Source organism: Symphodus melops (assembly GCF_947650265.1).
Source record: "Symphodus melops genome assembly, chromosome: 23".
Taxonomy (NCBI): Eukaryota; Metazoa; Chordata; class Actinopteri; order Labriformes; family Labridae; genus Symphodus; species Symphodus melops.
Genome location: NC_136713.1, coordinates 7,032,846 through 7,054,933, shown reverse-complemented (window position 1 = coordinate 7,054,933; position 22,088 = coordinate 7,032,846). Strand labels below are relative to the sequence as shown.

Below are 22,088 nucleotides of genomic sequence, written 5' to 3'. Positions count from 1 at the left end.
TCATAAACCAGGTTGAAGTGGACATGAGAAGAACATTTTCTCCATTTAAGTTTAAAAGTCTTAATTCACTATGATCATGAAGCCTTTATAATGGGCTGTGGTGTAATTCTGAGATCCCCAGCATGCATCCGGACCTTCTTCTATTTTGACAGAATCATCACAAATGTGTGTTGGGATTTTGTTGCACGGGCGACAAAATCTTTAAATCATGAAGATGAATAAAGAAGAAGTGTGTCTAAAAACATCCATTGCTTTTTACACACAGACAGTTGCTTCTATTTAGTTTCCTTATGTGTCAGTAATCGTGTTTGACTCTATTTAAACAGAATAATGCATTTATACGCCTCATATTTAAAGACAAGAAGAAGCTTCCTCACAAAACGTAATCAATGTTTGCGCGCTCTTCCTCTGATAAGGATCATTTTGTTGAGTCATTTTTCTGCCGCTAAACCATTTTAATTTTGCTCATTACTGTCTGCCATTGCTCTTCCTTTCTCGATAGCTCCCCATGAATTAATGCACACAAACTATGCACCTCATTGGATGGCTTTGTTCCACACAGACATGACGAGAAAATCTTACATTGCGTCTTTATTTAAGAGGTGCCGCTTTTAAAATCAGCGTCGGACTTTAAAGATTCTGGAGGTTTTTTTTCTTTGTGTTCAGTATTTCTGATTTTGTGGGCAAAGAATAAAACGTCTTTTTTTTAAATTTGTTTCAAAGATTTGTCGCTTTAAACATTTGAAGGCAGGCGGTATTTGGCCACAAAAACACTCATTTATTCAATTTACCATTTATTTAATTTAAAATAAAATACATTTCTGAATTTGGAGAGACTGTACGTCCAAGGCAGACAGAAATACCAAAAAGCATAGTTTTGAGGTGTGTAGTTACTAGATGGCATCGATTGTGTTCTTTATCATTCATGCTGAAGGAGCGCCATCTGCTGGTGCACAAAACAATGGACATTCTCGTGTTGAAAACAAGTGCAGAACAAATCACAAGTCTTAAATGTTCTTCTTTTTTTGTCGACTGAGCCTCATGCTTTAATTTATCACATGACAGTTTCTTAAACCCCGTCTTTCTTCAATAGTCACAAAATCAGCTCCTTTACACGTCGGCCTCATGACTGTCCAAACACTGCGTGATTGACGGGATGTTTTTTTTCTTCCGCAGAACGAGAAAAATGTGACGAGGTTTATCATGCTAATATTAGATGCATTGTTTTGTCAGTTCTTCGACATTTCGAAACAACCCTTGACATGTTTAATCTTACGTGCACAAAATAGCCCTTTGAGCTTTGTTCTACTTCTGCTTTTATCCTCCTAATTGATCACATTTTCACCACTTAAGACAAATCGGCTCCATCTGCAGTTGTGAAAAAATCATTAAAGGCGTTCTCACATGACATCCAGGGTGTTAGAAAGAGAGCAGCTGATGTGACAGTCGGATTTTGAATGAATGCAACTGTATAGGTTTTAATCCTGCACTGTGCTGTATTATGTATTTTCTGTATTATCCTCTGAGGGGGAAAAGTCGGGTTTACACTCTGAGAGATCTCACACACATCAGGTCAGATAAATTCACATGCACAAACAGCACCAATGGATGGACACGCACTATTGGAGAGATGTCAGTGAGAGGGCTGCACACAAAGGGCGCCACCAGCAGTCAGGGTTTGGTGTCCTGTTCAAAAAGCGAATTGGCACCTCTCCAGTAACCACACCGATTTACATACTATGGTCAGAACCGGGACTTGAACCAGCGACCTTCAAGCTCCACGAGCTCCGGCTGCCTCTACTCAGGAGTATTCATGCATGAATATTTGAAAAAGAATGAAGCAGAAGTTTGTTACTTTCCACTTTAACGCCTTCTTAATGGTTGAAAAAGCCCCGTTTTCCATAAAGCTGCAAAATGTGAAGAGAATTAAAAAAAAAAATATTCCACAGTTTTTTTTGTGTACAGTTGTTTGAATATCTACAACTCTGAACTCCATACTTGTTTTTTTTTTTTGCAGACAAACAGCAGCACATAACCCGCCACAGCCCAGATTGGGTTCCCTTCCACCTCCCGGGCCCCCAGCTCCGTTTGCATGAAAGTGACTCCCGCCACCTCAGATCATCGCACAGAGATCCTCCATGTGAGAGTTTGATTGACAGGTGTGCTCCAGTGTGCAAAAAGGAGACGTTACGATGTGAGGTAAGGTAAACATTCATCTTCCAATCTTCAACCCCTGGTCACTGAGACGTTCCAGAGGAGGATTAGTGTCAGTACACTTATAGCTCAGTCACAGTTAGTCTGCTTGGGAGGGGGAGTCAGAGGAGCAGGCAGTGTAGCAGTTCACTTTCTAAATAAGGAAATGTAAAATCCGAGCAGGTGGCTTTATTCTGCCTCAAAAAACACGTTTCCATTCCATCGCATTATTTTACATAGAAAATCAGAAAAGTAATTTTTCTGAATCACAGGCTGTTCAGAGGCCCCGCCGCTTATTTTAACCCTGGGGCCCTGAAATAGGTGAATCCGCCCCTGTGCAGATGATTCTCTGCGTTAAACCCTTTTATTTGTTGTTGTTCAGCGGGTCTACATTTTAATTTTGTGCGTTCAGTGTGTTTGTTCGGTTGTAGCTATCAGATTATTTCCTGTTTTAATTAATGAGTCACCTTTGTGTTTAAGTTAAAACGCAAGTACCACCTAAAAGAGTAAAAGTGTATTAATCCACAGCTCAAAATAGTCCCTACAAAGTCCCCCCCCCCCCCTTTTTTTTTTTAACGTTTGCAAAAAAAACCCGACATTGCATTGACGTATTAGGATTCTACTGAGCGATTTTAAAAGTATTTATTTGTGACCTGTTTCCCTTTTTTCCGGGACGCCAAAGACTCCATCGTGTTACGTTTATGGATATTTAATACGCCGGCGTTGTCTTTTGAATTTGAGATTTAACTTCTAAGCAGGGCTACATCAGGCTCGTAAAGACTCGACGGAGTGAAATAAAAGCGAAACATCTGCCATTACCAGTAACGGCAGTAAGTAAAATGCCGCCTGTTTGTATAACCTTCACTGTAAGAGCAGTTTGATGGGCTGTAACAGGCCATGATACCTGTAAAGCTCCCAAGTGTGACAAATGTGTTTTTCTCAACTCAGCTTCTTTTGAGAGGAGGGGGAAAAAAAAGAAGAAGAAGAAGAAGCTGCACGGCGTCTCTTAAGAGGCTCTTGGGATTCGAGCTTGAAGGGTGGGAGATAGAGTGAACTAACAGGGCACTTAGGCGCTATCTGTGGCTAAACAGGGCTACCACCGAGTCTTATACTCGGCAGAATGCTGCGCTTGGATGTCTTGATGAGAGCTCAGACCAGTGCTCATCCTCTAAGTGGTTTAGATCTCTGCAGACATGACAAGGCTTCTCATCCCAACCGGGTGCTGGTCGGGGTCTCCGGCGCAGACACACACACTCCGACACACACAGGCAGAGTAATGGAGAAGAGGAAGCAGACAGAGCGAGCAAGCCAGTGTCAATCTGGCTGGTGTATTTCTCTCAGTTTACTCCTCTCGTTTCATTCCACCCCTACTCCTTGTCCTTGGGTTGTTTTATAGTTAATGACCTCAAGTGACACTCGGCCACATCAGACAGCGATCCCGGGACGACACCAGGTGTACTTTGACAAGGCGCGCTAAATGTTTGATTGAGACACAAGTCATATCATGAAATCAAGCTCGCCCTGAGCCGTGTCCTTGCAGCCGAGGTCAGCGGACACCTGTGATTGTGTGTCCGCGCCGCCAGCCGCTTTCAGACGACGCGAAAGTGGCGGCTCCGCTTTCAGACGGGTCGCATGGCGGCTTATTGTGTTTCCACCTTGAGAACAAGGCTCGTAAATGATCGCAATTAATCAAATTTAGGCTGCAAAGATCCGGGTCAGATGTGTCCGACTGCTTGCACGGTCTTTTTACTGGCTGCTATGACGCGTCAGGCAAAGTCCATTGAAAGTTAGCTTAGCTTAGCATATGGCTTAAAATTTTGGGGGACAGCTCGCACCCTGGCTGTTAGATTGGGACGTCTTTAAGAATCCTTGTCCACATTTTAAAAGTTACTTTATGTAAGTTAATTCATTCAAACTGAAGCTTCGAGTTGACAACGACCTGGATGTTTAAGAACCAACACAGACATCATACCTTTTGATTTCTGCTTTCTTTTTTATGCTAAGCTAAGCTAATGAGATAGCTGCCCCAGCCTACTTGATTATTTTATTTGCATGAAATCCAATTAATACCAGACTCATGAGGGCCACTCGACATTATTTTTCTCAAAGATACTTATTTCTCAGTTCTGCTCACTAGAAAGACATTTTATTGAGGCAATATGAGAAAGGTGTGTTTCAAAATATCACCACCAGAGGGCGATATATACTCATTGTTTTTCCATAAGAGGCTCTGTTACAAAGTACGTCTATTTCTACACAGAATCAAGCTGTTCAATTCATACCCTGTTTCCCCATAACAAAGCCTTAGCTTTCACAGCCGGACACCTCGTGCTTCACACTTGATCAATTATTTAAGGTGAGGATAAAACCATACAGTTGATCTTTATGACTGCCTGGAGACCTCCTTAAAGACTGATGTTCTTAAAGCTTATTGTGTATTAAAAAAAAGAAGCAGAACCACAGGTGTGTAAAATGGGGTCTTTCCAGGTGACTTCCCCTCCTTACCTTAATATAACTTTGTAACGTCTGACGAGGCCAGCTGCTCTTGGAGGTGCCCTAGAAGAGAAACTGAAACCACGCCGGCGCCGTAAAAGTCATTGTCTAAATTTATTGGACGCTTCTATAGTTTCCTTTGCCCTCGATGAGCTTAGGCTGAAGCGCAGGCTCGTGTTACAGGGAGGCTGTTTGAGGTACACCAGTGGCGTCACACCATCAGATGCCGGCAGCTCTAATTAATTGCATTTAATTACATGACTATAACTTGAGTCTAGGAAGATTTAGAGGGAATGTCTTTGGTTACAGACAACTGGTTGTTTCCCCTTGTTTACCTGACACTGGGTTCATCAGGCAAATTAATTGCCTTTACGAAACAGTGGCCACAGAGGCTACTCCGCCTTGTCTTTGAGGCAACAATGAAGGATTTGTTGTTTGAACAACTTGATCTGCAGTGGAGTAGAGAAGAGTATTATTAAGGTGGTAGGTCAACACATTTTTGGACACGTGTCTGCACATGACATGTCATGCATCAATCTAGAAAGCATTTTATCCTCCAATAAATTTGCAAAAAAAACCCCCCAAAAAACCCCCCAAAAAACCCAAGGGTAGCTGATAACTAGCTTATGCTTCACCTGACTGCATAAAGATGGTGAGAAACAGCCACGCCTGAATGTAATGGGTAAAATGCAAGCATGTGGATTAGAAACCATTTCAAATATTACTTTCTCATTTGCCGACTTTTATTTGTATTTTTTTGCTATGAGCAATAAGGACACGACTGCAGTGGCAACCCCATCTATATCTAGTCCATTAATTCCCTTATTCAGTGGCACTCCAGCAGTGTGAACATGCTGTGGTTTGATACCTCCTTGTTTACTGTCCCAATCTTCCAAATCACTCAGTCACTGATACATTGGAAAAAGACATCCAGAAGCCTTTTTTCATATCCTCATCGATTAAAGCTAGATGCTATATTAAGCCCCTTTATATTGTCAATTAGCAAATGGGTATTACAAAGCCAAAAATGATTCAGTCACTCGATTCAGCCTGTCAATAAGCTAAATGTAGGCGCTTTTTGCCGTCATCTCTCAATGTCATTAGCCATAAATCAATGGAGGAGATTGATCAGCGGGCAGCCTCACCTTGTATGACATCTTTTAAATGGATTGTCTTGTCAAGATTTGCACAGTCAATGACTCGTGTGCAGTGAGAGATTAGTGTTTGGGTGATTATTTCTTTTTTGGACACTTTTCAGGAACCCCAGGTGATCTGATTGTGTCAGGAACAACCAGGCACACATTCAGCCGTTTTATTTGTACCTTGGGAAACCAATGTGTGGACTCCCAAAGCAGGGGGGGGTGTTAAATTGATGCAGCTGAAGCCAGCAAACGTATACTCCCTCACAGTTCAGTTAAGCCCTATCTAAAGTGTTGCGGTGATCAAACTCCTCCTTGTTCACAGTGTAGAACGGCCTCTCCTTTGAACCTGTGCGCTTTTGAAAATATATTCATGCGCCGATTAATAACCTTACTTGGCAACTTCTGTGATCGGCCAAATTCGTCGTCCAAATTTGGCAACCACATTTAAATGCACTCAAAAAAGAAAAAGAAAAAGTGGATTAATGTGTTAGTCCGACTCAAACTACACTTTTCAAACGCATGTAAACGTGTTCGTCCAACAGCACAGTTACCAATCCTGAAACCTTCCTACAGCTTGGACAGGGGCAGACATCCAATCCTACCCTGGAGATTCCCCCCCCCCCCCCCCCCAAGCATGCCACTGACTTCAGACTCATGTCTTGCCAGAGGAGGCGGCACAATCACTCGATTGTGCTGACCCTACAGCTCCACTTGCACACGCAGACGAAAAGGCTTATTTCATCTGACTCTGGCTGCCACACAGGATGTCATCTCCTCAACGTGGCTGACCCAGGGAATCGTTTGGACTGATGAATAGAGTGAAGAGAAATAGAACAGATAAAAGATAGGAAAAAAACAAAAACAAAACTGTGGTCCTTTAAGAGGAAATGGCAAATGGAGGTGGTAAAGGTGTGCATGTCCTGTGTGTGCATCAGAGGGGAGGGAACACTATCAGGGGATGAACCATCCAGCGATAGGGATAGGACAAGTTGCCACGGCAACCCTGCTTCCTGATCCCCTAGACTAGCTAGAGCTGGCAGAGACTGAGAGCATGCATGAGAGAGAGAGAGAGAGAGAGAAAATGAAGAGGACGGATGGAGCCAGAGACTCTAGAGGGATAACCTCTTAACAGTTTTGTCATCTGAATCCATCGACCCTTCATGTATTTTCTGATTTGACAACACACACTATTACCACTTCTTAATGTATGTGCAATTTGAGATGTGTCTTTAGGTCTAAAGTTCACGCTGAAAAATATCATGGAGCTAGATCAGGACACGCTACTGTACTGGCTGCAGATAACAAGGGAAGTACAAGGGATTACAGGGATAGAGAGTAATTCGATAGGTAAACAAAATCTAAAAATACCTCGTTCCCTGTGTGCTCTGTCAACACTCACCGCGATCCATAATGATGTCGGTCTAATCGCGCCTGTGTGCTCTGAGTGCGCCTTCACATGATCCTCATTTAGTCATTTAGCGGGTGAGTTTATGGGGCACAGTCGACTCCAATGCTAAAACAGTGCAGGGAGATTTGTATCTTTTACAGGCTTATGACTATTTGGTGTTCGGATTTGTAGAAAGTAGTCCGTGTTTAAATTTGAATGTTGCCCAGAGTAGTTACATGAAGACGTTCCTTTTGAAAATCAGTTCTTGGCTTCAAGCACCAACTCACTACTGTTGCCAGAAGATGATTCATGTGACTTGTTTGTGATTTTGTAGCTGTGAAACATCCAGCTGCTCTCATAAATAGATGCAATTTTGCCTTCTGGGATAGCAATAACTGCTTTGATTGATTATACACCAGAGTGTTAGATGAGTGCAGACCTCAGGTGTAAACGCATAATGAACACATTCACGTGGTAGTCGGGGGTCTGTGGAACACGAGAGCTTGGCAGGGCGACAAAATGCAAAAATGACGAGTGCCGTGCTCATGGATTAGATGGTGGGAACTGGCACAAGAAGTCGACTTTCTTTGACTGTCTAAAAAAAGAAAGCTCTAACTTTGATAGACTCTAATGATTATTTTAGTTATGAAGAAATAGGAAAAAAAAAGAATCCCTGCTGAACATTTATTGGAAATATCATAAAATTCCAAAATGATGGCCTGACTACAACTAGAAAAAAAGGTAAATGATCTCCGAAACAACATTTCATCTTTAAGGAGGCATGAATGTCTGACTTTACAGAAATGAATCCATCAGTTGTTGAAACATTCATTGCCCAATTTCATGGCTACCATCCAGCAGTTGTAATATTTTACTCCCAAGACCTCAAGATTCTGACAGCTTTATTTCCTTGGGCCATACTCCAAATCTCCCTATTTAAAAGTGTCTGTTTATATCAACTCAATCAGACACAATACACCTGAAACAATGTAGTGTGCTGCCCTTAAAGCAGTTTTAATTTTAAACAAATGTCAATGTGAAATGACCTTACTTTAGCAAAACGGCCTCTCTCAAATGGACTGAAACTATCTTTTCTCATCAGTGCAGCCTCATAAAGCTCACACACACACACACACACACACACACAAAGCGACACAAACGCACACTTCACTAAGTCCATTTTGCCACCTCAAGTGGACCAGCAAAGAGACGGTTACATGAGCAGGGTGATGCATCTCGGGGATGACACCTCTTTTTGGTGATGAGCTGTGTCGTCGCAGGCGTTTAGCTGTGATGGCGACACTGACAGAAGACAAAGCCGCGGGTTTTACGGAGAGCCGCCGGCGGTATCTTTCGAGGGGACGCGTGGGTTATCGTTGACACGCCAACACCACGTCCCCGGCGCGTAGTTCCCACGAACCTCTGAACTGAACGGCCTGGCTCCGACAAGATAGCAAGACAGTAGATGAGGAAAGGTGAGACATTTATCTGGAGAAGGGGGCCTGCTGTGGAAAAAAGTCTGGGACAAAGTTGAATGGCTGACTGCAGAGAAAACAAAAAGTCTCAACGAGCGTCATTGGCTAATTCATCTGCCACCCTCCGATCCCCTCATCCATTCTGTCAACCCTTTATATTCTGCTTGGCTGTGTCACCTTTCAGCTGTGATCTTTCTACCGGTCAGCCTTCTGTTGTCTTTTCCTGACTCTGGGCCAGAGCAAAGATCAAGATCCAACAAAAACAAGAACAGGAAAAAAATAAACCGAGAGACAATAGAGAGACTCTAAGAGTCATTCCTGGATGTAAGAAGCCATTTGCCTGGAGTGATCCGTGGATTAGGGGCCAAGGCCTGCCTGCCCCTGTCTAAATTGCTCCACATACTGAGGAGATTAAGCTAAAAATGAATGGACCAACTGAGCTGATAGTCAGGCCTTCAGGAGGATATTCTCCCTTCATAAACACTCCCAGCAGCAGGGGCAGTAGCACCGAGCCTAGAGGGAGATCTGTGAGAACAACAAAGAGGAACGGCATTGATTTTCTTTTACAGTCTCCAAAATTGCCACCCAAAGTGACTTTCAGTAGGGTAACGATATTGCAGCCAAGAGCTACCCAGATTCTCTTACTACAACCAAATGCGTACACATTTGCATTACCCTCACTTACACACCAACTATTCATTTCTCTCTGCGGTCATGAATGAGCTGATGCTGATTGGATTATGCCGCGTGGGGGTTTATTTAATGACTGCTTCACAGGCTACAGTGAACTGAGCCTCTATCATGGGCTGAGGTCAGGGAAAATGCCTCATAGTAATACACATCTTTTACAACCACCAGGAGAAATCACTGCGGGATTGTGGGGAGCCGATGTAATTAACCGCGTTAGCTTTCATGCACTCACAAAATCTGAAGAAAATAAACCTCGCAGGTCTTAACCTTTATATTCCTTCAGCCCATTGGGGGCCATTTGACAGCAGTCGGCAAACCTTAACTCTGCATGACAAAGCTAATTTTGAATGATTTAGCGCTGACGGTGGAGGAGGAAATGATGTGCGGTTGATTGAAGGGGAAAGTTCTCTATTAGTTGAATGCCTTCGAGGAGCAGGTGGGAATTCGGTGTCTGCTCTTGCCCTAGGATGGTTCAGCAGGATGGATGTTTGCTGTCAAGTGGGCTTGAACCCAGGTTGAAGGACAGTCTCCCCACATCGCCCCCACGCCGTATGAATCGCTGTAACAGTCGACCACATGCAATGCAATATGTGGACCTTTTTGCGTCCAGAGTGACAGCCGGTCACGAGCTCACAGTATTTGGTATTAGTCCATCTAATTAGAGGGGCCCAGGGCAAGGTTGGACTCTACAGTTATAACCATTTTTTTTTTGTCCCTTTCTGGAATCCATCATAATGATGGTGATGATCCCAGAGGGCAAAGCCGTAATCATTCACCTGCTGACTCAGCTCCAATTATAAAATGCCGGATTCAGCGCTCTCCTTTTTCAGAGTTTGTCACGTCCGACGAAACCTCTGCAAAGAACATCAGTCCTTGTTGAAAGAAAGCCTCGGCCTGAAACCAACCCCATCGATGTTGCCACTGAAAGTCTCACCAGACGGTACGATCTGCTTCGAGGACCATAAAAAAAAAAAATCGAAACCAAATGTCCAGCCATTTGTCGAGTCCAAACCAAAGTGGTGAAGAACTTTGAAGAAACCAACCTTTTATGCTGCTAGCACTGCAAAACCCCCCCAGTGTATTTAGAATGAAAGGTTTAACCCAGCGAACTGTTGACTGTCTGATGTTATATTGTGGTTCTTTTGGAGGACCCCATGGCAATATTGGGTTTAGTGTTGGAAATAATGACGTAATAAAAGTATTACATTGAGTTCAGGGCTCCGTGAGCTTTTAGTGCAATCATATCTCTTCTTGATGGCTTGTGAAAGTGTCTGAATGGTTGTTTTCTTTGTCTTTTAGCAGCAGGGATTCCCACACCAGTCTTTTTTCCAAACTTACAGTGAGTCGACATATTTCAATGTTTACGGTCATATTTAAGCTCCGCCTATTTGATTTGTATTCCAAACAAGAGTTTGTGAATTTCTACTCCGCTGAAGTGCAGTCGTAAAGTAGCTAATTTTATTATTACAGAAGTTTGTCATGACCAGCTGTCTATCCAGTGAGCTATTATGAGCTGGAATACAATTAAACTATGTTGTCAGTCCCTTAAATATGAATATGACTCAAGGGCACGCCTACCCTTTACAGAGTCACTGCTGTGAATCAGTGAGTCGTGCCTGCTGTTTGACGGAGAATGAAAGAAACGCGAAATGATTTGTGATTTGGATTTACACGTTTTATGGATCGAACTATCATTAGTGTCAACTGCTTTGAGAGAAGTGGATGTGTGCAGCAATCAAAAGATTAATGCTGATAAATATGCAGAAGCAGCCGCGAGAATCTTTGCAATATGCAAGCCACAAGCCACATGGGGGGAGAAATTACGCATGCTGTATCCAAAGAAAGGTGTCCTGTGGGACAGAGAGGAAAGTGTGAAACAAAAGCTGCCTTCGCATTCATGGTTAAGAGAAAAGGTACTAAAAGCAGCATATGCCACCTTCTTCCTACTTTGTGTTGAATCATTTTCTCAATGGACCAGATGGAGGGAGAGCCGGTGTGTGACTAGGACAGATGTTTCTCTGTGTGTCTGTGTGTGTGTGTGTGTGTGTGTGTGTGTGTGTGTGTGTGTGTGTGTGTGTGTGTGTGTGTGTGTGTGTGTGTGTGTGTGTGTGTGTGTGTGTGTGTGTGTGTGTGTGTGTGTGTGTGTGTGTGTGTGTGTGTGTGTGTGTGTGTGTGTGTGTGTGTGTGTGTGTGTGTGTGTGTGTGTGTGTGTGTGTGTGTGTGTGTGTGTGTGTGTGTGTGTGTGTGTGTGTGTGTGTGTGTGTGTGTGTACACGCAGTGAGGGAGAGACACTGAATCTAAAAAAGGGAAGTGAAACGAGATTAATAAATACAGAGAAAAGAGGAGAGCGTGTTTGATTCTCCAGTCCAGATTGCATTCTAAGTATAGGTCTCAGTATTGTAATATATTATCTTTTAAATGTATAGACACAGTCTACAAGTAAATATAATAATGATTTAAGGTTTTATTCCATGTGGAGATATTGATGTAATACCTGTCCAAACTCCAGCTGTCATGTTAAGAGACGGCAGCCTTACAGTTACTCTATCAGTTACATTATGGCTTGCTTTATTGCTCTAATTCACCTATAGCTCTTATCCTGACTTCTGTAAGCTGCTTACACTAAAACACCACTGATGGGAGGAAAAGTGAAATGCCTCGGCAGCACCATGGCCAGCGCCCCCTCAACTCAACTCAACTCTGAGACAAAGTCAGCGGAACTCTGTCCCGTTTTTTTTTGTTTTTTTATGCAAACAAAGTGTGGAAAAGCAAAGCGGAACACTCGAGGCTGCAGAGGACATTTAAAACACGTCCCTCTTAAGTAATGGAGGCCACGGGCTGTTCTTTTAATGAGACACGCTGCACACCTGCGTATGCAGCCCTGACGTCACTCCCCCCGGTACATCTGGGGCTCGTGACTCAAGTTGAAGGTGCGCTAAAATTAATCAGTTATTACCGTATGAAAGTAGGCTAACTTTTTCTATTCTAAACTTGTCGTGGTAACTTGTCTTTTTTTTTCTTTTTTTTTTTGTGAAAAATTAATTACAAGCTCGCGCGTTAAACAACGCATGGGGCAGGCTCGTAACGCGTTACAGTAATCCATTACAAGTCAGGCCAGCCTCCTCTATAGCTCTCCGTCTGCCGCTTTGTCTACGCATCCATGTGCGTTTTTCCCTTCTCAGTGTCGCTGCTGCGCCTCTCCGCTCCGCCAGCCTCTCAGCCTCATTGGCCTCAGACACCATCACTCTTCCTTTCACAACAATAGAGAGCCCCCCCACGCTCAACAGCCACTCACGAGCCCGACACAAAACGGAGCGGAGAGCTTTTCGAGGAGAGGACGGTGAAATGTTGGCTCAACCGCGGTCTGCCGTCTCCTCTCTTTCCAGCTTCGCATCGTCGGCGAGGAGCGCACGGGCAGCGTCTGCGATGCGCTCGAGCGGGGACGCGTCGGAGTTGAAATAAGGGAAACACGGGGGTTTGGGGGGAAAACAAGGCAGGGGGGGGGGAGATTTTTCTGGCGAAGATGACTGATTGGTGACAAAGAAAACGGGGAGCCCCTCTGGCTTCGGTCGCTAGAACTTGACGGAAGCGTTTAAAACGGGACCGGCTTGCTCTGACTTGGACAGCCAAAGGGTTTTTTTTCATTTTTTTTCATCATCACTATTTTTTTTTGGAGGACAATCATGCCTGTCCGGAGGGGTCATGTTGCGCCACAAAACACATTTTTGGGAATTATTATCCGGAAATTCGAAGGACAAAGTGAGTACTCGTGCGTGGTGCCCGGTGCTGTGCGTGGGTGCTGTTTTGGTGCTGCCTCTTTTGTGTCTGTCCTGCTGCATCCGAAATCACGAGAGCAATTATTGCATCGTTTGTATACAGGCCCTATATCTCCAAACAGCAAGGCTTCTGATGCAGATGCACTATATACTAAATCCACTTTGAAGTAATTTTTTATAAAGCACATGTTAGAGGTCCATTAAAAGTCATTACAAGTTAATTATCCTGCCGCCTTATCAAGCCCCTGGTTTGTTTAATAGTAGTGCTGTACCCTTCTGCTCCAGTGGAAACCTTAGTTTAAAAAGCTGCCTGAGGAACAAAGATTATGAAACCTAATTACTCTCAGATCTTATCCTACAAATACCTTTTATTGACCATTTTAAACGCTCCCCTAATGTGTAATTTTTTTTGGAGTGTGTGCAGAGCAGTGATGCTGCACACTTTGCCAGGGGGCCTATTAAGACAAAAAACATCTCCACCTGCTCAAATAAAATCTATAAATGTGAGGTAAATGACTTTTGTTATGTTATAATTAATGTCAAATAACATGCTACCTTAATCGTAGAAGTTGTAATAATCTGGTTTTGATTAATGTCAACAGATATAAAACAATCTGACTCAATCAGCCGGCTTATGTAGTTTATTTTTTTTCTGTATTAATAAGGGATAATCTCATGTAAGCTCATTTCATCCTCCCACTGTTTATGTGAAATGTTTGACTTTTTCTGTTTCCTGTTTATATTCAGCCTTTCAATGCGTTCATCTGTGTTCCCAAAAATGCGTCGTTGGCTCTTGTGAATCACCGCGGTAACACAAATGACCATTCTTCCCTCTTCTAATCCCCCCCCCCCTCTCACAGATAAGAAATTCATCATAGCCAATGCCCGGGTGCAGAACTGCGCTATCATCTACTGTAACGACGGCTTCTGCGAGATGACGGGCTTCTCGCGGCCGGACGTCATGCAGAAGCCGTGCACGTGCGACTTCCTGCACGGCCAGTTCACCAGCCGCCACTCGGTGGCCCAGATGGCGCAGGCGCTGCTCGGCTCGGAGGAGCGCAAGGTGGAGATCACCTACCACCGCAAGGATGGTGAGCGTACAAAGTGCACAGTTGTGTTCTGGTCTCTCTCCCACCATTCCACTAAACAGAATGTGTGTTATGTGAATGTATTGCTGCATAATACAGGCCCACCTGCAGGCTACTTTTAAGTTACCTAACACTCCAGGTACACAGCGGGTCATTTTTAGTTCTGAGTCGGCTCTATCTGGAGCATTTTGCAGCTGCAAAGCACTGAGTGCACCCATTTAGATCTCATAAGGGGGGGGCGGGGGGGGAGCACTTGTGCAGGTTTCCTCTGCTGTGAAGTCCAGTCTTGAAAGGATGCAGGCGCTGGGTGGCTGTGGGGAAATGTTCATTAGCCTGGCACTGGATAGGGCACCCTGCGAAGGATGTAGCTCACTTCCCTGAAGACTGCTGTGAGGATAGTGAGGCGTGTAGTTTCCACTCCTCCTATTCTCTTTCTCTCGATGCAAAAAAAAAAAAAGCCGCGTACTTTCTCTCCCGTTGAAAAGCGTGTTCACACTCGTTCATCTACCTCCGTAGATTGGATCAGCAGGCCGCTCGTGGATCCTCCGCTCAGATCATGACGGCTGCTTCAGGGCAGAGCTCCGGAGTGCAAACCAGTCGCATCATTGTCCTAGCTTAGGGAGGGCGCAGGTTTTAGCCTCTAACAATGACACAAGTGTTCGGATGATGAAGCCTTCTGGCGTAGCGTTTAAAGACTGTCGAGGTTTCACTTTGTAAGGATTAACAGTCTGTGTGTGAGAATCAGCCGTGTGTGCTCCTGTGGCACTGCTGTGATGATTCACGTGCGATGGTTTCATTGAACATGTCCAAGGTGATCATTAAAGTGATCCTCTTTAAAGGGAGGTTGCGAAGCTGCTTATTCGTTATTCATAGCCTCCATTAGATCGCAGTCATCCCGGCCTCTGTTTAGCGAGGCCCTCCACAGCACAGACACAGACACTTTCTCAGCTGCACAGCTTCTGTGTTCCTTCGAGTGCAGAGCGCTGATTTCAGTTGCACATTGGCTTTTTTTTCTCCGGTCGGAAGTGTTGTTGCAAACTCCGACTCAGAGTTTGTCACTCTTTTTTTAAAGAAGGGGCATGCTTTTGTTCCCCCCCTCCTCCCTCCGGCTGTTCAGACAGTCTGAAAACAGTCGTCCTGGTCACATATGGATTTGTTCTGTTGATATGAGCAATAAACAGCGGTGACTAGCGCTGCTGAATATAAACACGACGCAACACAATCTCCATGTTTGCATCACAAACTTTCCTGGAAAGGATTAGATGAACCCTCTTCTTGTACGTGGTTTATCATTCATTAGCTGCTCAGATAGTCGATCTCTATCGTAACACAGTGCACAGCCGGTACAGGACTTTACATTGAAGGAGACACGATGCTGAAGGAATGTGCTGGAAAAGGGCGAATGTGTGAAATGATTAATAACAGCATACACACAATGATTTGTTTTTGATGGGGACGTACTTTGGCGGCTCAAATATGTTTTGCAATACATGACAGGACGTAGCTTCATTTCTCAAACCACAATCAATCACCCTCCGTGCGCGTCGGGTATGTCCCCTTATCTCAAAACCCTGCAGCACAGCGAGTGCTCGACACTGATTTTTCAACACGCCGGGTCAAAAACACACATTTGTTTTTTGGATCTTTGCAGCAGAAGTGAGAAGTGACCTGAAAACTCTAAAAGGCGATGCTTCCTCATCAGGAGGAAAGGGTTCGACTGTGTCACTGCCTGCAGAGCAGAACGGACGGATTCCCTTGTTTGATAGTGAAACACGATGCCGTCTCCGGGATTTGCTCCGACAGCTGATGTGCGACGGGGGGGGCTGCGTTGGCTTTTTGCTCACTCATATAAAGCAGGTATAAGAGAATCGAGAGGGAGAAAGGCGACGCAAGTTATGTGGGGGGAAAAAAAAAAGAAAAAGATTTACAGAGCAGGAAATAATGATAGCATCCTTGGAGACATGAGTAGGGTCAAAGGTTAAAAGTGTGCGATCTGGTCACGGAGAAAAGCTTGTGGGAGTAGACACGAGTGAGATGTCAGCTTAATCTTCTGAGTGGGCTTCAGTCTTCTTCTTTTTTTTCTCTCCTGGGACTGTGTGTATGTCACCCATCTTGTGTGACGATGCCCCGACTGAACTTTGAGCTACACACCTCAGTGAGCGGCCGTGAAGAACACAATCTCCCGCTCCTGTGATTGGAGCGTCAGCATGTCTTATTGTGTTGGGTCACACATTTCCCTTTGAGACGGGGGGGGACATTTCCTCCTCATACTCGCACACTCTGCTGCACATCACAGGGAAATGACAGCTGGTCACATGACCATAGACTGTCTCTGTGTGTGCCGCCTGTATGTTCTTCTGCTGTTTTGTTGATATAATAAAGGGACTTGTGAGTGTCTGCGGTTCTCAATGCAACATTTATGAAGAGAGGAAAAAATCCCATATAAGCCGTATTAGAGTCGATTTAGTGAATTTTCAAGGACCATTGTGCGCTCGGCTCTGATTTTACAGAAAGTACTCAGAGATTGGAAATATAGAGTCAACTGGGAAAAACTCCAGTGTAAACATTTCGTAAAAACCCATAGCATTGTTATAGTCAAACGCCTTTCTGAAAAAGCTCTTTTCATATCATATCATCATTGGACAGCTGAAGAAAGACAGGAAGTGTTGGGAGGGCCCGAGGATGGATAGCCTCAGAACACGGGGGCGTGCAGCATAACCACTAGTCCATCGCGCTCCGGCCCTTTTATTATTTGACGTTATTGCAGCTCCTTTTTTGATGTGTCAGCACAGCAGCGGGCCGGGTGACTGTTTGCTTGAAGGCAGAAGGAGGGTGTCGAAGCGTCGGTATTTCAGTCTCGCTTCACCAAAAAGCTCCACTTGGAATTTCTGCACTGTTGCTCTGAGCTTTTTGAAAAGGTGAATAAAGACACTTGAACGTGGCCAGTCTTTTCCACACAGTGCGGCGTCTGATTGGTTCTCTGTTTCTGCCGGTGACCAAAACGAAAATCAGCCATGGGTTATAGTAGCAGGACTTCACGCTTGGAACACATGCTTCCCTTTTTTCCAAGCATCTTCCTGAACCCCTTTTCTTGGATTTTTTTTTTCTCATCTCGTGTAGAAGTTTTTTTTTTTTTTAAACTCAGGATTCAGGAAGCTTAAGTCTCAGCGAATCCCCCGGAGGAAACTGAAAATCACGTTATGTCGGCGCCATCTTGGGAATAAGTGTTGAACTAATTAATGTAACAAAAACGTTTGATCTCTGAAGGCTACAAGAGAAACGTGATTACACTGTTCTGCAAATACTTAATCCAATCCAGTCAGGTGTAGTTTTGAAGGCAGGATGTCGTGTTTTTATACGGCACTGAAAGTCGTCTAAACGCAACCATCACGGGTCTGACGCCTCGACCGGCCGGCGTACTGTCCGCCTCGCCATGCTGGCTTCAGTCTGCATCGATCGGCAGAGCAAACAGCTTTAATGAGGACACAAATACCTTCATGTTGCATTGATCTTCACAACCGGTGCATCGGAAAGGCGGAATCAATGGCGGCCAAACGCCCTCCCTTCCACTCGCCAGCCCACAGGAGACTCGAGTTGAAAGAGCTGGAGGGCTTCTAACTGTCGGACCCTGCAGCAGGGGAGAAGGCCTCATTACCATTCTGTTTGCTGGCCGTCTAATTACCTCAGTGTTTTCCTCTCACCTGACTCGGAGCCTCTCCAGGGAAGGTCATACACCTGTTTGAACAAGGCCGACTGCTCTTATGATCTCATTTTTATAAAGTATGGCCGGACAATTTAATGAAACTGGAGATCATCCTTTGAGAAGATCTGCATCAGGACTTTGTAGTCGTGTAACTGGGTGACAAGGAAGTGGTTGATGTATTTCGGAAAATTCCGCTCCGTCAAGCACTTCTAGTGTGCGTCTCCATTTCCTGTCTTTGACGCTGCAGCATGGCTCGGATGAAAGTGTGAAGAGGCCTGCAGCTTGAGGCGGGAAAATTGAGACTTTTTCAAGTAGTGCATCTGTGAAAAGGCGAAGTAGAAAAACACGCCCTGAAGGATTTAGAAAAGAAATTTAGGAAACTCAGAAATGCCACAAGATTAGATATGAAGTATTTCAGGTTGCAAGCTTTTTTTTTTATTTATTTTTTTAAACAGTCGGTTTATCCTCCACGCTTAGCTCCCTGCCCTTATCTCCTATCTCGAGTGCCTCCTGTACTGGAATTCCGGGGGAAATGTCATTGCAGCAGGCTGATTGCTCTCCTCCCAGTGGACCGCTGGGGGTTTCTACCAGGCAATCTTTCCTCTTTTTAATCCTGTCGCCGGGTAACCGCATCACCCGCCGTCCTTTCCAGTCCGTGAAGGAGATTCCGCTCGTCAGCACAATCTCCAGCACATTCTTAATGCTTTATGATTTGTGCTTTCGTGCAACCGCTCGTCCTTTTTTTTTTTTTTTTTTTTTTTTTTTTTGCCTCTCGCTGCACATATCTGGATGACCTCTGTGAGATCAGAGGCTGCCATTAAAGTGGATATTTAGATCAGTGCAGTCCCTGGAAGTCACCGCAGTCCAGCTTTTCTCAAATTTGACTTGGGTGTCATTTTGATTCTGTCACTATATCTCCTCACAGGGATTGGTCTGTAACTCTCCCCGCACCAGGACACGGCCCGCAGCATTGATGCCTCATGTCCTCGTGCCGTGTGTTTATGAGTTTGGGTTTCCTTTTCGTAACCATGGGAGACGTCGAATCAAGCTACTTTAATGAATTTGTTCATGACCCATCATCTTACAACAACAGGGACTATTGCAACGAAATACCTTGAAACAAGCTTCGATCGGATGTGTGTGTAAAGCCCATCACTTAGCAGAACAGATTATTTCTCCCTGATGCTATAACTACATATTTGAACCAGGGATGTCCCGATACAACTTCCACTTCCGATCTTGCAGCCTTGAGTATTGGCCGACACCGAGCCGATATCAGCACGAATCATCCATACTGTACAGACTTATTTTGTTTGTTTTTGTGGAATGTTAAAAAAGGCTTGATCAAGTGATGTTACACAAACAGAGCTAGTCAGCAACAGTATGGGGAAAAACTGACCCATTTATTATTAACCAGTTGGTTACATAGGTCCTAACCTTCAACATAATATCTACAGTATTCTCCAGTTGAATAAAATAAATAAAAATAAACTAGAAGACCCTGAAAGAATAACCTAAATAAATCCATTAAAAAAAATGATACTTTTAAAGTCAGTCAATATCGACCGATATCCGATATCAATATCGGATCTGGACACCACTAATTTGAACATCCAAGTAGCTCTGCTGAGGGACTTTGGCTCCAGAGTAAATGCTGACACGTCGCCAAGCGTGCGGTTCGTCTTCGTTCTCCTGTGTTGTAACAGATACTCCTCTTACTGTTCACTGCTAATGCTCCACTGTGTAATGAGACGATATGGAAGTCGAGACGATCCCTTTTTATCTGCAACGAATGCAAATGATGACGCAAACGGCAGACCTTAATTGTAACCTGTTTGAGTCACGCACTCGAGTTTCCTGCTGCGTCCAGTGCCTCTTACTCTACTGCCTTTCATGATGTCTTCACTTATGAATTCCCTTCAAATCAATTCCCCATTTAGCGGTCATGCAGGTAAACCTTCTTGTAAAGACAACGGCTTCAGTAATCCCCGAGCACAAATAAGTAGTTGTAACACACGCTATTTATTATTGACTCAGTCAATCACTGAGAAACATCTCAACATCTCACTCTCCACACTAAAGCATCGCCTATGAAGGCCTCTGTGTGGCTATTAAAGAAATCTATAAGCTCGGCTCATGGTAAAAAAAAACCCAACTCATCTGCAAATTGCAAATGAGACTGAAAATGTCAAGCTATGAATAGATTAAAGTATGCTGCGCTTGAATGAGGCTGACTTAGATCATTGTGCTTTTTTTTTTTTTTTCTTTCTGCCATTTGAAATGAAATGGATGATAACAATAAGAAACCTACGCTGAAATCATGTAGGTGGGTAATAGAAACATAACCAACTGACCTTGTTACAGATTAACCAATCCTTTACCGGGGTTTTCATGCATTACTAATTCTTGCATACGGCTGAAACCAAAGAAAATTTCACCTGCAGGTTATCCTCAAAAAATCTTAATCTTTAAACTACAATCTTAATCTTTAAACTACAATCATACCATTTCAGGAATTGTGTTGTGGCTTCATTCGCCATCATGCCTTACCTCTTAGCTCTTGCCTGGACAAACAAAAACCTCCAAAAGCCGACGTGGAAGTGTGAAAAGCTGCAGTTCTGTTAGTGCCCACTTGGGGCAGGCTGTTAAATCCAATGAACCCCATTAGGTCCCATGTTAAAAATGCATTTTTTAACAGCAAAAATCAACACGTCGACAGCCATGTTTGAGTCTGAATAGTTTCTCTTTATTGCTTCAAACTGAAGGTGGGTGAATAAACGTTGCATCTCATCCACTTTGATGATATTTAGGACAAGAGTTGCGCATAAATCTACAGAAATTAGGCCCAGGCTGAGTTGAGTGACAGGTGGATGCTTTGTAGCTGTTTGGCAGGAGGCTCAAAGCTTCTCTAAACTCCTCCTCTCTGCCTTCTGCTGCTGTATTGATCTGATGTCCCGCGGGGAAAGCATTTCTGACATGGGCGGCCACCGTCATCGAAGCTCCTTCAGAAACCAATGTGTGTTTAATACAGACTGTTTTTCAAACATGCAGTGTCCAGACCCTTTGGACACCGACTCAGCTGACATGTTGTTGTCATCAGATGAGGAATAGCTCCCCCCGTGTAGCTAACGCTTCACAAAGCTTTTTTTTTTTTTTTTTTTTTTCTTCCACGCATGCATTCGGACTGCCCTCGAGAAAAGGCTTTGATGTGCAAAATCAGTGACGTTCCCCCCAAAGTTACTTTGTCATTTTAAAATGATTTGGGGAAAAAAGTGGAATCTCCATGGAAACCAGGTAAAGTTTCCTCACCCTGGAAAAGAGAGTTTTATTCAAACACGGTTAGAAATTCACACTGGTATTTCTACTCTTTTTAAAGCTATAGATATTTTTGAGTCTGTCCAGGTGCTGCTGGATGCAGGTGTGTGAACTGCTCTTAAGGATAACATGTCACAAGTGAATGAGGCTCTTAAGCCTGAGAGGAAACCAGACATGATGACCGGTGATAACAGGACTCAGGGTATTTGCCTGAAGCAGCCCGAGTTGGATAGAGTGATTCTGGAATTGTAACCTCCTTCTCCATACAAAAAAAAACAACAACCCACAATTCTTGTACATCCACGGCTGTGCAAACAAGATAAGCTCTTATTCGGTTTCGCCTGCAGTCTCTTCCACATGCGAACGTTCTGCTGTGTTTGCGAGCGCTCAGTGGACAGCTTGCGTCTGTGGAAGACATATGCATGAGGGGAGATAGAAGGAAATGAAGAAGAAGAGCAGATGTTGGGCTGGAGAGAGAGAGAGAGGAGGGGGGGGGGGGGGGGGGCATAAAGAGAATTTGGCTCATAAATGAGACAATGGGAAAACAAGAAACAGTACATTTAGGTGTTAGAGAGGGAGCAGATCAATATCAGATGGGACCACCTCTTGAAAACAATCCAGCACCTTTAAGAGCTGCTTCACCGACAGCTGGTCCTTGTTTTGTCCCCCATCCTCTGTCTGTCTCTCTGCCGTTATATTAGTTCCCGATATACACTAAAACCCATAAAGGATGATTTAAATGGAGGACTTTCTCGGCAAATGGTGTGTGACTTTGAATGTCGCCGCCTGGCCGGCTCTCATCAGTTTCTCATGAGCCTGAGAGAAA

At 44.1% G+C, this 22,088-nt stretch overlaps 1 protein-coding gene across 3 annotated transcripts in view; it reads left to right on the top strand.

Moving 5' to 3' along the window:
• Positions 1 to 13,022: 13,022 nt before the first annotated feature.
• LOC306818547 (voltage-gated inwardly rectifying potassium channel KCNH7-like) overlaps positions 13,023 to 22,088 on the top strand; it is a 49,567-nt gene continuing 40,501 nt past the window's right edge. For 2 of the 3 annotated variants that reach the window (XM_079336193.1, XM_079336192.1), the window contains exons 1-2: positions 13,023 to 13,139; positions 14,017 to 14,247. In XM_079336193.1, the coding sequence (XP_079192319.1) occupies positions 13,064 to 13,139; positions 14,017 to 14,247 (307 nt within the window). In that variant the 5' untranslated portion in view covers positions 13,023 to 13,063. The remainder of the gene's footprint in view (positions 13,140 to 14,016; positions 14,248 to 22,088) is intronic. The other variant, XM_079336194.1, reaches the window with a different exon arrangement.